The sequence below is a fragment of the Phyllostomus discolor genome, chromosome 10, assembly GCF_004126475.2.
Source record: "Phyllostomus discolor isolate MPI-MPIP mPhyDis1 chromosome 10, mPhyDis1.pri.v3, whole genome shotgun sequence".
Classification (NCBI taxonomy): domain Eukaryota; kingdom Metazoa; phylum Chordata; class Mammalia; order Chiroptera; family Phyllostomidae; genus Phyllostomus; species Phyllostomus discolor.
In genome coordinates, this window is record NC_040912.2 from 69,335,604 (window position 1) to 69,350,134 (window position 14,531).

Sequence of the window (14,531 nt, forward strand, 5' to 3'; positions counted from 1 at the left end):
TGAATGGAAATAGCTGTGGAAATGCATTCTTTCCCACTGTGGTCCTGTCTAAGGTGGCAAGATGCTGGTATACAGCCACAGTGGAAGAGTGACTAGAGCATTGAGGTGTTCTATCTTGGCAAAGCACTACTTGGCACCAACTAAACTTCACATGCTATCTCTGCTTTCAGCATGCCTGATATCAATTTGCTTGCTCTTCTGCGTCTGGTACAGGCAAAACTGAAATAAATTTAGAGGACATAAATTTCTTTAATACCTTGAATTTTATAAAATAGACACAGATTTGAACTTATGTTTGATTCTGAAGATTTCTGTCATAATTTTCAAGCAGATCTGAAGTTGTCTTATTATCTGTGATAGCTAGAAGTATAAATTGCTTTCTTTCCTTTCCAGGAAATGCTTCCAGACAGCACACTTTTATTTGGAGGACAGTACTTCTCCTCGAGTAATATCCACACCTTCATCCCCTATTTTTCCAATTTCAGGTAATAGCTTAATGTGTGATCATGAGTATCTGGCAGATGTTGAATGAGAAGCAAAATGTTGGAAGGTTTGTCCATATTGGAGTACTTTGCAAATAGTTATAATATACTTCAGTAAATATTTGTGTTGCCCAAAATGCATATTACTGCATGTATCAGGCCCCCAGGTATATAAGTTATTCTCAGAAATTTTGAACATTCTTAACCATACACATGATGTGGAAAAATAATTTGTAATTTTCAGATGTAATACGTTAAAGAACAAACATTTATGGTAGTAACTTATTAAGAATGACGCTAAAAAAGAGTAATGCTGAGTTTTCATCATTTCAGCTACTTCAATGGAAACTTAAATAATAAAAACAGACTAAAATCAATGCAGTAGGGTGGGTAGGACAAGATTACAAAAATCAGGATAAAGTTTTGATCCCATCTGACCATTTGAGTTTATGTGAGAAAAAGTTTCTTAACTATGTATTAAGGAAACATCGACTATTTAATATCAGAACTAGACTGCTTAACAATATGCAAGAATTAGCCAGTGTCATTTTGATTAAGTCACCCAGTAACCCTAGAGTTCAGTTCACAATAAGTTCATAGACACCTATTTAACTAACATTGTATAACATTCCAGAATGAAAGTGGTAACAAAAAAAGTTGTTAGAAGTGGGTGGCCTATGGAAGAAACATGGATGGAGGGTGAGATCAGGACACGGACAGTCACCAAATCACGGAAATAAAAAGGAAAAACTCATCCAAATGGTCATTTTACAGAATCTTTTTTAAATGTTCTGGTACTGCATATATTATTGCTAAAGATCCAAGTTCAACCTGTATGTATCTTCTGAAGTTTCATGATTTAAAAAATATAAGAGGGAGAGTTCCAGCCAAGATGGAGACATAGGTAGAAACCCTTGGTTTACTTGCACAACCAAAAGGAGGATAACAACCTATCTAAAATCAATAAACAAACACAAGTGCCAGAAAGTCAAACTGCATGGAACTCCGACAACCAAGAAATTAAAGAAATAGTCAACCAGACCAACCAGACCGGTAGGACGGGTGGACAGAGAGAACCACAAGGCAGCGGCCCATGCAGGTGGGGCTGGCTGAACAGGAAACTGAGACTTAGAGCTGACTGTGGACTATGGCAAGGGTTACCAAGGTGGGAGAAACTCCCAGTCTCACATGAGAGTTTGTTGGAAAGTGAGGCTAGAACCTAGCAGGAGAGCTGCATTGTTCCCTCTCTGACCCCTTCCCTACAGGCTGTGCCGAAGCACAGCAAGGAGGTTTGCCCCACCCAGGGTAAATACCTAAGGCCCTGCCCCCTTACAACTTAGCAGGTGTGCCCAGACAAAGAAATATGACCCAAAAAAAGAACAGAGCAAAACCTCAGAAAGAGAATTAAGCAATGAGGAGATAGCGAACCTATCTGATGGAGAATTTAAAGCCCTGGTAATCAAAATGCTCACAGAACTGATTGAGCTTGGTTGAAAAATGAAAAACCAAATGAAGGATACCCAAAGTGAAATAAAGCAAAATATTCAGGGAACCAACAGTGGCAAGAAGGAAGCCAGGACTCAAATCAACAATTTGGAACAAAGGGAAAATTAAATATTCAACTGGAACAAAATGAAGAAACAAGAATTTAAAAAGGTGAAGAGAGTCTTACAAAACTCTGGGACAACCTGCAGTGTTCCAATATCCAAATTATAGGGTTGCCAGAAGGAGAAGAACAAGAGCAAGAAATTGAAAACTTATTTGAACAAATAATGAAGGAAAGCTTCCCCAGTCTGGCAAAGGAAATAGACTTCCAGGAAGTCCAGGAAGCCCAGAGAGTCCCAAAGAAGTTGGACCCAAAGAGGAACACACCAAGGCACATTGTCATAAAGTTACCCAAGATTAAAGATAGAGAGAATCCCAAAAGAAGCAAGAGGAGAGGAGACAGTTACCTACAAAGGAATTCCCATAAGGCTATCAGCTGATTTCTCAAAAGAGGCAAGAAGGGGCTGGAAAGAAGTCATGAAAGGCAGGGACCTACATCCAAGATTACTCTATCCAGCAAAGCTATCATTTAGAACGGAAGGGCAGATAAAGTGCTTCCCAGATAAGGTCAAGTTAAAGGAGTTCCTCATCACCAAGCCATTATTATATGATATGTTAAAGGGACTTATCTAAGAAAAAGAAGATAAAAAATATGAGCAATAAAATGACAACAAACTCACAACTATCTACAAATGAAAAAATAAGACCTAAAAGAAAAAAATAAGAACAAAAACTAAGCAAATAACTAGAACAGGAACAGAATCAGAGAAATGGACATCACACAGAGGGATTTCAGTGGGGAGGGGAAGGGAGGACTGGGGGTAAAAGGTAGAAGAAGAAGCGTAATCAGTAGGCATAAAATAGATGATGTGAGATAAAAAAATGGTATAGGAAACAGAGGACTCAAAGAATTTATATGTTCAACCCATGGACATGAAGAGGGGAATGCTGGAGGGTTGGGGGGCATGGCAGAGGGGGGATAAAAGTGGGGGGAATTGGGAAAACTGTAATAACATGACCAATAAAAATAGTTTTAAAAATAGAAGAAAAAAGGAGAGAATCATTTTCTTTGTGATTTTCAGTAGGCATATATATCAGAAATGTTTGACTTGTTCATCTTTCATCAATCTATATTGTCAATTGCTACTGTCTTATTTCTGTTTTCTAATTTATATTAATCTGTGTATTTATTTTAGTACAGCACAATTTCTCATTAACATATTAGGAATTTTGAGACTAACAGCTCTGTTATCTATTGCATTTTGAGTCCCTTCACTTTCAAACATACCTCTTCTATGTACCCCAACAGCACTGGTGTGCAAAGTAACCACAGTATTATCCAAAATCTAGCACAAGTTGTTACTGATGATATACAAAATGATCCATAATCAGTTTCTTGTTCAGGAAATCCGAAATCCCTGTTCTGCTTCTCAGAGCAGTGATCAAGGGTATCTCCTCTTTTCACCTGCAGCTCTAGAAGTGTGCCCCTGACCCCCCAAATGTGCATATTTTCACATCAAATCAGAGAATAAAAAGATATGTGGGTCTCACTCACTTGCAGACCAATTTATTAAAGAAATTACCAACTAACCTGTGATAAAATGTAGTCAATTTGCTTGTGCAAAGAGGTTGCCTATACAGGATAATATCAATGGGTAAAAGGACCTGTAGTAGCAGAACCAATGATTTGGATATGAGAAATTATTTCTGGATTCTCATCTATTTTATAAGTAGGTAAGAACAGCTACATTCAGGCAAGATCCTTTTGTAGGTGTGAAGGTGAAATTACATCTTTGTCTAGTGTCTCTTAAGCTTAACTGGCTAATTCAAGTTTAGTATTCAGGCACAAACATCTAAGAGAGAGAACAGATGGATTCTATTTTTTTTAAAATCAACTAATTCTTGGTAACTGATGCTTAAAATATTAAATGGCATAGATGCTGAACATCTGTTGATGTAAATAACTGTTTCTAGTGAAATGTGTTTGATGTTTCCTTGTCAGAGAAATCACTTGTGAAATTGCATACTGTGAACTAGTAATATGTTTAATTTGATAAATTCTTTCCAGGAATAAAAATAGAGCCTGTTGAAATAATTTGTCCTCTTCACAATTAATTAACAGATCCAATGACTTTGTTTATGTAACATATTTTCAAGTTAAAATTCTTGAAATATTCAAGATTAAAAGTCCCACAGATTTTGGACAGCATTTCCAGTGAATAGTCTGCATATAAATGTTCTCTATTATTTATAAAGTGAAGGGGAAATGTTTTCAGCTATAAATATCAGACTATTTAACAGTAAGACATTAGCTATACAATTTTATAAAACTGAAATTGCACTGTACATCATGTTAGTCTATGGTAAACTTGATAGCATATTATTTCTGCATTTTTCCCTAGAATGTACATGTAACTCCCACTCCTGTTGGAGAGTTACCGATGAAGAGATGCAGTTTGCGGATAAGAAGTGAAGCTTTGGTGATATTTATAATTTAACATTGAGAATGAACTCTTTTCTCTTTACAGTAAAAACAGGAAAGGGGTTCTTGGTCATATTAGAGTTTTAAAGTGCAGATTATGATTGATAATATATACAGAGAAAATTGGAAATTTGGATTATAAAAATAGTTAAACTTGAAGTTGCTTTAGAAGAAGGAACCTAATCTTTATAAATGAAAAGCACATTCTTTATATTGAATTATCCTTTCCAAACTCATTTTTTTATTCACTTAGATGATGTTGGAGCAATTCCAATAAAGCACTTTCCAAAGCATGTGGCAGACTTACATGCAAGTAGTGGTTTTACTGAAGAATTTGAGGTATGATTTTACTATATTTATTTTAAGTAATATAGAAAATAGCAAACTTGAAAGGTTCAGCAGTAGACTATTTCGTGACATAATGACATTGAAGCCATTTTCATTTCTCATGAGAATATTAGTTCCATAACCATTATGTATTTAGGAGATGTGTGATGGCTATCATATTATTTAAAAAAATTGGTCTTCCATTTTAAAAAGCCATGTTGTACTAGTGGAAAAACTTAAAAACATTGTTACTGGTCCATAAAATACAATCTCAGCATTCTTTTAAAAAAATAATCTGCATTAGTGACAGTGATTCCTTTTAATTTTCTAAGTATAATTTATACTAAACTACAAAATGTTATGCTTTTCAAAGTATATATAAACTCAGTTATAAATATTGTACCAGTGTAAATACAGAAACATGTATTATTCAGGTGTAATAAATATTATACAAAGTAAAATCCCATCTTCTTCTCAGAAAAATATACATTTCTAAAAAAAACACTTAAACTTTACAATCTGTGAAAATTTTTCTAGTAATATCCCTTAAAATTGTCTTATGCAGGACAGAGAAATATGCCCATTGACCTATCAGTTTAGCAGATTTTTCAAAATAAGGTAATTTATTATACTAGGTGATTCTACATTCAACCTTCATCCAGTTCTGGAAGTTATTTGTTTTTATTCTATTTACATTATCAGTGAAATCCACTTCCACAACATGAATTAACAACTAATAAATAGCAGGGCTGGGATTCAAACCTAGGTCTGTGATTTTAAAGTGCATGTCCTTCCCATTCCAGAAAGCTAGGGTTCTCCAGCCCACCCCCCCAACCCCTCCCCTCTAGAAAGTATCAGATTGCTTTTCTGTCTTCCCCACCTGAGCCCCCAATTCTTACTCTAGGAGCCCCTCTTTCAAGCACTTTGGGCTCTGATCCTGATCAGAGGGTGTTCCACTTTTTCCATTGCACCCAGGAACTGTTCCCCAAGAGTCACATCAACCAAGATATGTTTAGAGAAGGAAGATGGTATAGATTAGAAAGCTTGTAGAAATCACAAGAAATAGAAATGAAATGTGGTATGGTTTTACCAAATTAAAAATAGTCAATTCATTTAATCTTAAACGAGACCTCAATCATAGGTACACTGAATAAGAAAGCAATGTGAGATGACTAAGTCAAGTAGAACAATAGTAAGAATTACATATTTCAAACTTCAAATTAATTTTTCTCACCTTAAGAGAGGTTATTGAGTGGTATGATGTTAATTCATAAAGCCTATCAGGTTCACATCAAACAGAATTATAATTAAAAGAGGAAGAAGGTGTCAAGGATAGGTCTAATGTCCAAAATATTAAAAAACCATCAAGAAAAATAGACAATTTATAATAAAGTTCCTGATAGCCTCTGTGCAAAAACAGATTTATAGCTTTCACAACTATAAAATCTTTTTGAATATTATCAAGCTATTGTAATAATAAAATTAGTAAAATAAAGGCAAAACATGTTTTCTAAATTCCATTGCTTTTAACTCACAGTCTGAGTCAAGAAAAGTTTTCATTAACTTAATAATTAATAACTAATACTGCTACACCTCTTAAATGCTTCATGTATTAAATAGTGTTTAAATCTAGAATCCAATGACTTGCTGCAAAACAAAAATCCTCCAAAGCTTGTTGGGAGATCGGCTGCGCCATTTTCTGGTGAATCAGATTCATAGTTGGGTTCTATACTTTCTTAAAAATCATAAGGTTTCATGTTATTTTAATATTAAATAACTGTGAATTCCAAATTAATATACTTAACAAACATATCTAAAAAAGATTTTAGTTCACATTGAAAGATAATTGCAGAAGTAATTTTTCTATACCCAGTAAAGGTTAAATTAAGAAGAGGTATACTAATTAAATATATAGAAAGTAATGCTATCTGAATTTTTATTCAAAATAAACTAGAATGTAAGACTTAAAAGTTCTTGGAGATTTTTAACATTTTGGCAACCCTAAATCTGTTACAAACCACCTAATAGGAAGCAGTTTATTCTTTAAAATTACTCAACATAAACAAAAATATGTATCACTAATTCAGAGTTTCAAATAGTGCTACAGTGATCAAATTATATTACATTTGGATATTAGCAAATCTGACTAATATGATAAAGTGTGCCATCAAATATATGGTTTTTCTCATCTGCATTTTAAAAAATTCATCGTATTATTATCCCCATGTCCTTTTATAAAATGTTAACTTTTACATAATTTTAAAGTTCTAAAATTATTTGAATTTTTGATTTGCATGCATCTGTTTGAAACATTCTGTTTTGTTAGTATTTGACAAGTGTATTTATTGCATGATCATAGTTTTCCATTGTAAACCTAATATGAACGCTTTTTTTTCTCATTTGTCGTGTGCTGTGGAATTTGATTTCTTTACTTTTTTGGCATTCATTCCCTCATTAGACACTGAAAGAGTTTTACCAGGTAAGGCATTATTTCACTGCATTTTCTTTTAGCCAAGAAATAGTTGTAACATGTAAAATTTTGTGGATAGACTATTTTGTTTGTTTTGTCTTCATTATATTTTAAGGCACTTTATTTGAAAAGATATGTGTTAAAATGTTATACGTACAATTTCTTTATAGGAAGTGCAGAGCTGTACTGTTGACTTAGGTATTACAGCAGACAGCTCCAATCACCCAGACAATAAACACAAGAACCGATATATAAATATCGTTGCCTGTAAGTATGTCCTTAACTCAGCCCTGACTTTGTTATCATTGTCTGTGCCTTTTAACATTCTCCTTAAGTCTTCTGAAAGCAGACTCATTCTAGCTGTTTCAGAACTTTATTCCAGGGAATAAAACTTGTGTTAGATAATATACTACATATATCACTCCAATTTAAATACATTCTGAAATTAATGATATCTGTTTCTTTTAAATTAAACAAAGTAAATTTTGATCCATTCCTTTCTTCAGGCCCCATGAACTTGAAATCTTTGTGTGTGTGTGTGTGTGTGTGTGTGTGTGTTTTCTTTTCCTTTCCTTTTATTTTTTTATTCTTTTTCAATTACTGTTGTCCCAATTTCCCCCTGTTGCTTTCCCCTGCCACACCCAAACCCTGCTAACCCAGTCAGTCCCCACCCTGTACCATGGGTCCTTTATACATGTTCCTTGACTAGACCCTTCACCTTCTTTCCCCATTATCCCTCTCCCCACTCCCCTCTGGTTACTCTCCGTTTATTCCTTATTTCCATGTCTCTGGTTATATTTTGCTCATTTGTTTGTTTTGTTCATTAGGTCCACTTATAGTGAGATCATTTGGTATTGTATTTTGCCAGCTGACTTATATCACTTAGCATAATACTCTCTAGTTCAATCCATGCTATTGCAAAGGGTAGGTTTCTTTCTGCTGCATAGTATTCCATTGTGTAAATGTACCACAGTTTTTGATCCAGTCACCTACTGATGGGCACTTAGGCTGTTTCCAGAACTTGGCTATTATAAATAACACTGCTATGAACATTGAGATGTATAGGTTCTTTTGAATTGGTGTTTTAGGATTCTAAGGGTAATAATCCCAGCAGTGGGAACACTGGATCAAGAAGCAGTTCCATTTTTAGTTTTCTGAGGAAATTCCATACTGTTTTCCACAGTGGCTGCACCAGTCTGCATTCCCACCAAGAGTGCACTAGGGTTCCCTTTTCTCCACATTCTCACCAGCACTTGTTTGTTTATCTGTTAATGATGCCCATTCTAACTAGTGTGAAGTGGTATCTCATTGTGGGTTTAATTTGCATCTTTCTAATGGCTAGTGATATTGAGAATCCTTTCATATATGTATGTGGCCTCTAGGTCCTCCTTGGAGAAATGTCTGTTCAGGTCCTTTGTCCATTTTTAAGTTAGATTGTTTGTCTTCCTGGTGTTGAGTGATGAGTTCTTTATATATTTTGGAGATTGAACCTCTGTGCAAAGCACGATTGGCAAATACGCTTTCCATTATAGTTCTTATGGTTTCTGTCCTTATTTATATTCTATGGTCCTGTTTGTACTTGATATCTACTTACTGTTATGTGAATTTATTAACCAAGTAATATTTTTATTAGGCTTTATTTTTTTTCCCACCCTTTCCTCCCTCTCTTGCCTTTCTTCCTGGGGTCCTAACAGGGTTAGTTGGATTCCTTCTTTCCCTTTATTTTCTTACAGTTTCTCTTTTTCTTCTCAATGAAGAGTTACCTGGCTTTTTTCCTTAATGCAAGTTTATGTGTTTTTTCCTATGACATTACCATCTTTTCCCCTGGCTAGTGTGGCTCAGTGGATTGAGTGCCAGCCAGTGAACCAAAGAGTCACTGGTTTGATTCCCAGTCAGAGCATGTGCCTGGGTTGCAGGCCAGGTCCTCGATGGGAGACCTGCGAGAGGCAACCACACATTAATGTTTGTTTCCCTCTCTATCTCCCTCCTCTCCCCTCTGTGTAAAAATAAACAAAACCTTTTAAAAGTTACCATCTTTTTTTAATTGAAATGTAATTGACATACAACATTATATGAGCTTCATGTGTACAACATAACTCAACAATTGCATCCAGCGCCTCTTGTTTACATCTCTTTCCTCTTATTTTCATCTATATTCCCTCCTCTCCATCTCCTACAGTTAATCTTCATTTCCCCTTCCTGAAACTTCTACTTACATTCCTTTTTATATATTCCATGTGCTTCCCTAGATTCATGTGAACATGGTATTACCAGCTTGGTTATTTAAATTCTGGTTCCATTCTAGTTTCTGGAAATCAGTGAAGCTGTACTCTCCTCCCTTTTGGTAGCACATTTTCTAGTTTGCTTAGGTGCTGCCTTCTTTTCCACAGGGCTTACACCAATTTTTATTTTTTTAGTAGAAGATTCCACTTCATGTTTGTCTTCCTCAACTGAAGCAACTATCCTGGCTGCACATAAAAACTCAGCTGCTGAGTTTTTCCCTCTACAAACTGAGTGGAAAATACCCACAGGAAACTAAGAAGAGGATGGAGATGATCAGACATAATTTGCTGGACACAATTATGTGTCTGGTGCTATAAATACATTATTTTGTTTATTCCCTGAAACAACCTGGCAAGATAGGTAATAACAGTCCAACTTTAGAGATGAAGAAAAACAGAAAAATTACCCAGTAACATCCATTAAAATATACTAGAATCAAAATAGAAAATTAGGTGAGCCTGGCCTCATACCCCTTGTTCCAATTGCCATACACGATTTCTGCATATAGCCCCGAACTTTTGTGAGCTGCTATTGCCACAGAAGCATTAATCCCTGTGTGATATCCCTGTATATCTCTTTACCTTGTCATGGTTTGGTCTGTACTCACTTCTTCATCCTTGAAAAGATGTACATGTACTTGTACATGACAAGGTAAAGAGATATCCCTGCATATCTCTTTACCTTGTCATGGTTTGGTCTGTACTCATTTCTTCACCCTTGAAAAGAACAGAATCTGTCCTATGAAACCACCAAGTTTCCTTCCTTTTTCATTCTGTAGTTCCTCCAAATAATTACAATTTTTCTGTAGAACTGAAGTCAATCCCAGACTCCTCATTTCAACATATTTGAATTACTACATTATACAGTGTATAAGTATAATGTTTTCATTCTCAGTTTTCATTCTCTATACTGACAAGGCAGGATCCAAGTCTGTTGTTGGTCAACCTTTCTCTTATCTACCTTTGATGTAGTTTCTCTTTGAGCTTCTTCCCTTGAAAGAGCCGTTTGCTGTAGCCATTCACAGAAACTTCCTAGGTCCTCTCTGCTTCCTTAGCTCCATCAGCTTCATCTCCAGAGCATATATCCTGCCACCCCTCCTCAGCTCTCTGAGACCCCCATCACTCTTCTCTCCTGCCAGTGCACTCCCCACTCCACAGCCCCAGTATCCACCTTTAGATACCCAGCTAAGATGCCAAGTTCAGGTTTATCTCAGCAAAAATGTTTATTATCATCCCAAACCAGTACAGGTTTGTCCTTCATGTCCCCCTACTACTTTTCATCTGTGTCTTGACACCTGAGCATCCTTTTCTGTGTATATGTCCATCCTCAGCTTCTGTGCTAGAAAACATCTTGAAGGCAGAAGCTCTTGTTATTTTATCTTTATCTTTGTCATCGCTGTACCCCAAAAAGCTTACTAAAGTAAATTATATTTGCATTAATTTTAATTATACTGATAAATTATTATGTGTATATAAAGGAAATTTATGCTGAAAAGTAGTTGGTACTAAAAATATTTTCTTTTTTATTACAGATGATCACAGTAGAGTTAAGCTTGCACAACTAGCTGAAAAAGATGGCAAACTGACTGATTACATCAATGCCAATTATGTTGATGTAAGCATGTTTTAACTAAAATATTATGGAAATTATATTAGAATAAGAATTTGTTATACCACTGTGTTAAACATATACTAGTATTTAATGCATGTTATATGTGGTAGATAATAATCAGTGGTGAGAGATCCCATGTCTAAAGGATTTCTGATTGAGTAATAGCCAAGCGCCAAGCTCATGTACTTGGCTTATCTTCTAGATGAGAGAGGAATTCATGCTGGGAATGTATCTTCAAGGTAGAATACATAGATAGATAGGTGATACATAGATAGAAAAGTAGATAGATGATAGATATAAATATAGATATATTCAGAGAGGGTCATAATTTCTTCAATATGAGGGACCATACCACTGCTTATTTTGAATGTCCGAGACCCCTGTCACAATGCTGTGTAGATAGCAGATGATCAATAAATCCTGACTGAAAAATTTCCAAGGTGGTACTGGCTAAAAGTGATGACTACTAAACCAGTTATCAGCCTTCATAATCTTGAGCCCCTCAGGATACCCAGCTTCTAGAATGTTTTAGAACTTTCCAGGGAAAACTCACCTCTGGTTTTTCACTGTGGTGAATTGAATGTTAGTGGAACTTTTATTTTCCTGACAGTGACCTCTCAATCTTGCTGCCTTCAGTTTTATTCACTGTAGGACACTGATTTCAAAGAAGTGAGCACCAAATATAAGTCTACAGTGGGTTTATTATAGGCAACCACTTCATACTTCCAGAGAAAGCAATATGTATGTCATTTTGAACATGAGCTGGGGAGTCAGAACTGGCTTTGAATCCCAGCTGTGCCACTGTCTAGCTGTGGGAGCTTGGAAAGCCACCTAACTCCTCTGAGTGTCAGTTTCCTCATCTCCAAATCAGGATAATGCTTCCATTTTGCATGGATCTTATGGATTAGGGACAATGCTTGTAAAGAATCTTGGCCAGCAATGGATGCTAAGGGAAGGGTATCAATTAATCATTAGTATTGCTCAGTTCCACCAAGAAGAGGGTAAGGAGACAACATCAAAGGTTTCCTAACTATGTAGACAATTGAGCCCCAATGTCTGAAGCATGTTTCAAAGCAGCACAGTTAGGGACCAGATATTAAGCATAGTACATAGACTTAGATGAAATGTACTTATGCTGAAGGTGCAAAAAAATGTGCACCCTTTTTTCTACAAAAACCCATAGTTAAAGAAGAGTTGCTGTATTTGTTAGTACTATCAAGTCTCTCCAGTTTTGCAAGTTTATTTTTATTGTTTTATAGAAAAAAAGTATGATTTTAAAAACCTAAATCTTAGATGGTTAAAAATGGCATAGAAATGAGTTAGTAAGAAATGTTTGTCCATTTGTTTCTTCAGGGTTACAACAGACCAAAAGCTTACATTGCTGCCCAAGGCCCACTGAAATCCACAGCTGAAGATTTTTGGAGAATGATATGGGAGCATAATGTGGAAGTCATCGTCATGATAACAAACCTCGTGGAGAAAGGAAGGGTGTGTGTGTAATCTATTATGACATCCCCAAAGTAATGACCAGAGGTGCTTCAAATTGCCTTTAATAGAGTCAGCATTAGGGAGCAGCTAAAGTTGTGAGAGCTCATCAGGATTGCTTTCTAATAAGTATGAGAACCAAAAGAAAAGTGTTAACATTACAAGTCAAAAAGTTTCACTATAAATCAAGTTATCTGCTATTGAAGTGAATTCTTCATACTGCAAGAAAAGTAAATGGGGCTCATTGCAAAGCAATGCAGAGTCAGTATGATTTTCATTCTGAAGACCTGTCTTCCAGCGCTGGCTCCGTAGACTCAGAACACCTGACCACACTTTCCGCATCTAAAAGGGAGCTGGACCAGATCATCTCTAGTCCCTTTTAGTTCTGTGATTCTGTCCCTGGTCTCATCTATAGCCAATCTACAATTACTTAGAAAGGAAAGAAATATTTGGAACAGTGAGAGGGCCCATTCCTGTCATAGTCTCAGACCTTCACAAATTTCAGGGACTACTCTACATAAAGCATTTGGACATGGAAATAGCATCTTTACTTTTCCTTTTGCAGAGAAAATGTGACCAGTATTGGCCTGCTGATGGTAGTGAAGAGTATGGAAACTTTCTGGTCACTCAGAAGAGTGTTCAAATCCTCGCTTATTATACTGTGAGGAATTTTACTCTAAGAAACACAAAGATAAAAAAGGTAAGTCCACAAATAATAGGCATACTCATTTGAGTAACATATCTGGTCCATTTTCAAGTGAGTGGATGGTATAACCAAGATAAGGTAAAAGTGTTTAATTAAAGGCATTAAGAGTTCTTATCATAGCCACACCTCAATCCCACAGGTTCCTTCCAAGTCTCTAACTGCCAGCTGTGGCTTTGGAGCAAGATTGGTCATGGCGCCAATGGTTGCAGTAGATGTGATACATGAACAAAAATTCCTGCCCCCTTGATAACTACACACTCAACTAAAATTAGTAGAGCTTGAAGTAAGGAAAGGGGGTAAAAACCCAGAACAGTGACGTATTAGTGGGGAGGTTGTTGGGAAGGGAGAGAGAGAAAGGCAGAGGGAGAGCCAGAGAGAGGCTGAGAGAATGAGATTCACTGGCCCCAGGCTAGAAATTCAGGCAGAGTTTCTGTGTTAAAGACTTGATGAGAATTCCTTCCTCTTCTGGAAACCTCAGCTTCCTCTTAAGGCCTTCAACTAATTGGATGAAACACACTCATATTTGGAGCATAATCAGTTTTACTCAAAGTGTACTGAGTTAAATATCAATCACATCTAAAAATATCTTGAGAGCAACATCTGGTATGACTGGTGTTTGACCAAACCATAGGCCACTATAGCCTGGCCAGGTTGCCACACGAAATGAACCATCACAAATGAGTGTGCATTTGTACTTCACTGTGGACTGCCAACATGAAGCTCTGAGTCCTCAGTTGCTGTTTAAGAGCTCTGTGTGTGTTTGCCAGTATATTCCTGTTACTAGCCATCTGGTCTCTTTCAGGGCTCCCAGAAAGGAAGACCCAATGGGCGTGTGGTCACGCAATACCACTACACGCAGTGGCCTGACATGGGAGTGCCAGAGTACTCGCTGCCTGTGCTGACCTTCGTCAGAAAGGCGGCCCATGCCAAGCGCTACGCAGTGGGGCCTGTTGTTGTCCACTGCAGGTGAGACTCACAGATGGGTGTCTAACCCATGGAATTGCTTATGCAAATAACAAGGGAAGCAATGGAACCAAGAGTTTGCCAAAATGGGAATGATTTCATGAGGTATTTTCATGAGGAGAATGACATTACATGCCACTTTTCACAAATATTGATCACTAGGAAATGCATATGACA

The 14,531-nt window shown here is 36.4% G+C and overlaps 1 protein-coding gene across 4 annotated transcripts in view; it reads left to right on the forward strand.

Annotated features, from left to right (window-relative positions):
• Positions 1-14,531, forward strand: part of PTPRZ1 (protein tyrosine phosphatase receptor type Z1) — a 185,165-nt gene that overhangs the window by 151,496 nt on the left and 19,138 nt on the right. For 2 of the 4 annotated variants that reach the window (XM_028525564.2, XM_028525566.2), the window contains exons 14-21: positions 394-485; positions 4,763-4,848; positions 7,295-7,315; positions 7,477-7,573; positions 11,121-11,203; positions 12,554-12,688; positions 13,251-13,385; positions 14,194-14,357. In XM_028525564.2, coding sequence (XP_028381365.1) covers positions 394-485; positions 4,763-4,848; positions 7,295-7,315; positions 7,477-7,573; positions 11,121-11,203; positions 12,554-12,688; positions 13,251-13,385; positions 14,194-14,357 — 813 coding nt within the window. The remainder of the gene's footprint in view (positions 1-393; positions 486-4,762; positions 4,849-7,294; positions 7,316-7,476; positions 7,574-11,120; positions 11,204-12,553; positions 12,689-13,250; positions 13,386-14,193; positions 14,358-14,531) is intronic. The other 2 variants (XM_028525565.2, XM_028525567.2) reach the window with 1 other exon arrangement.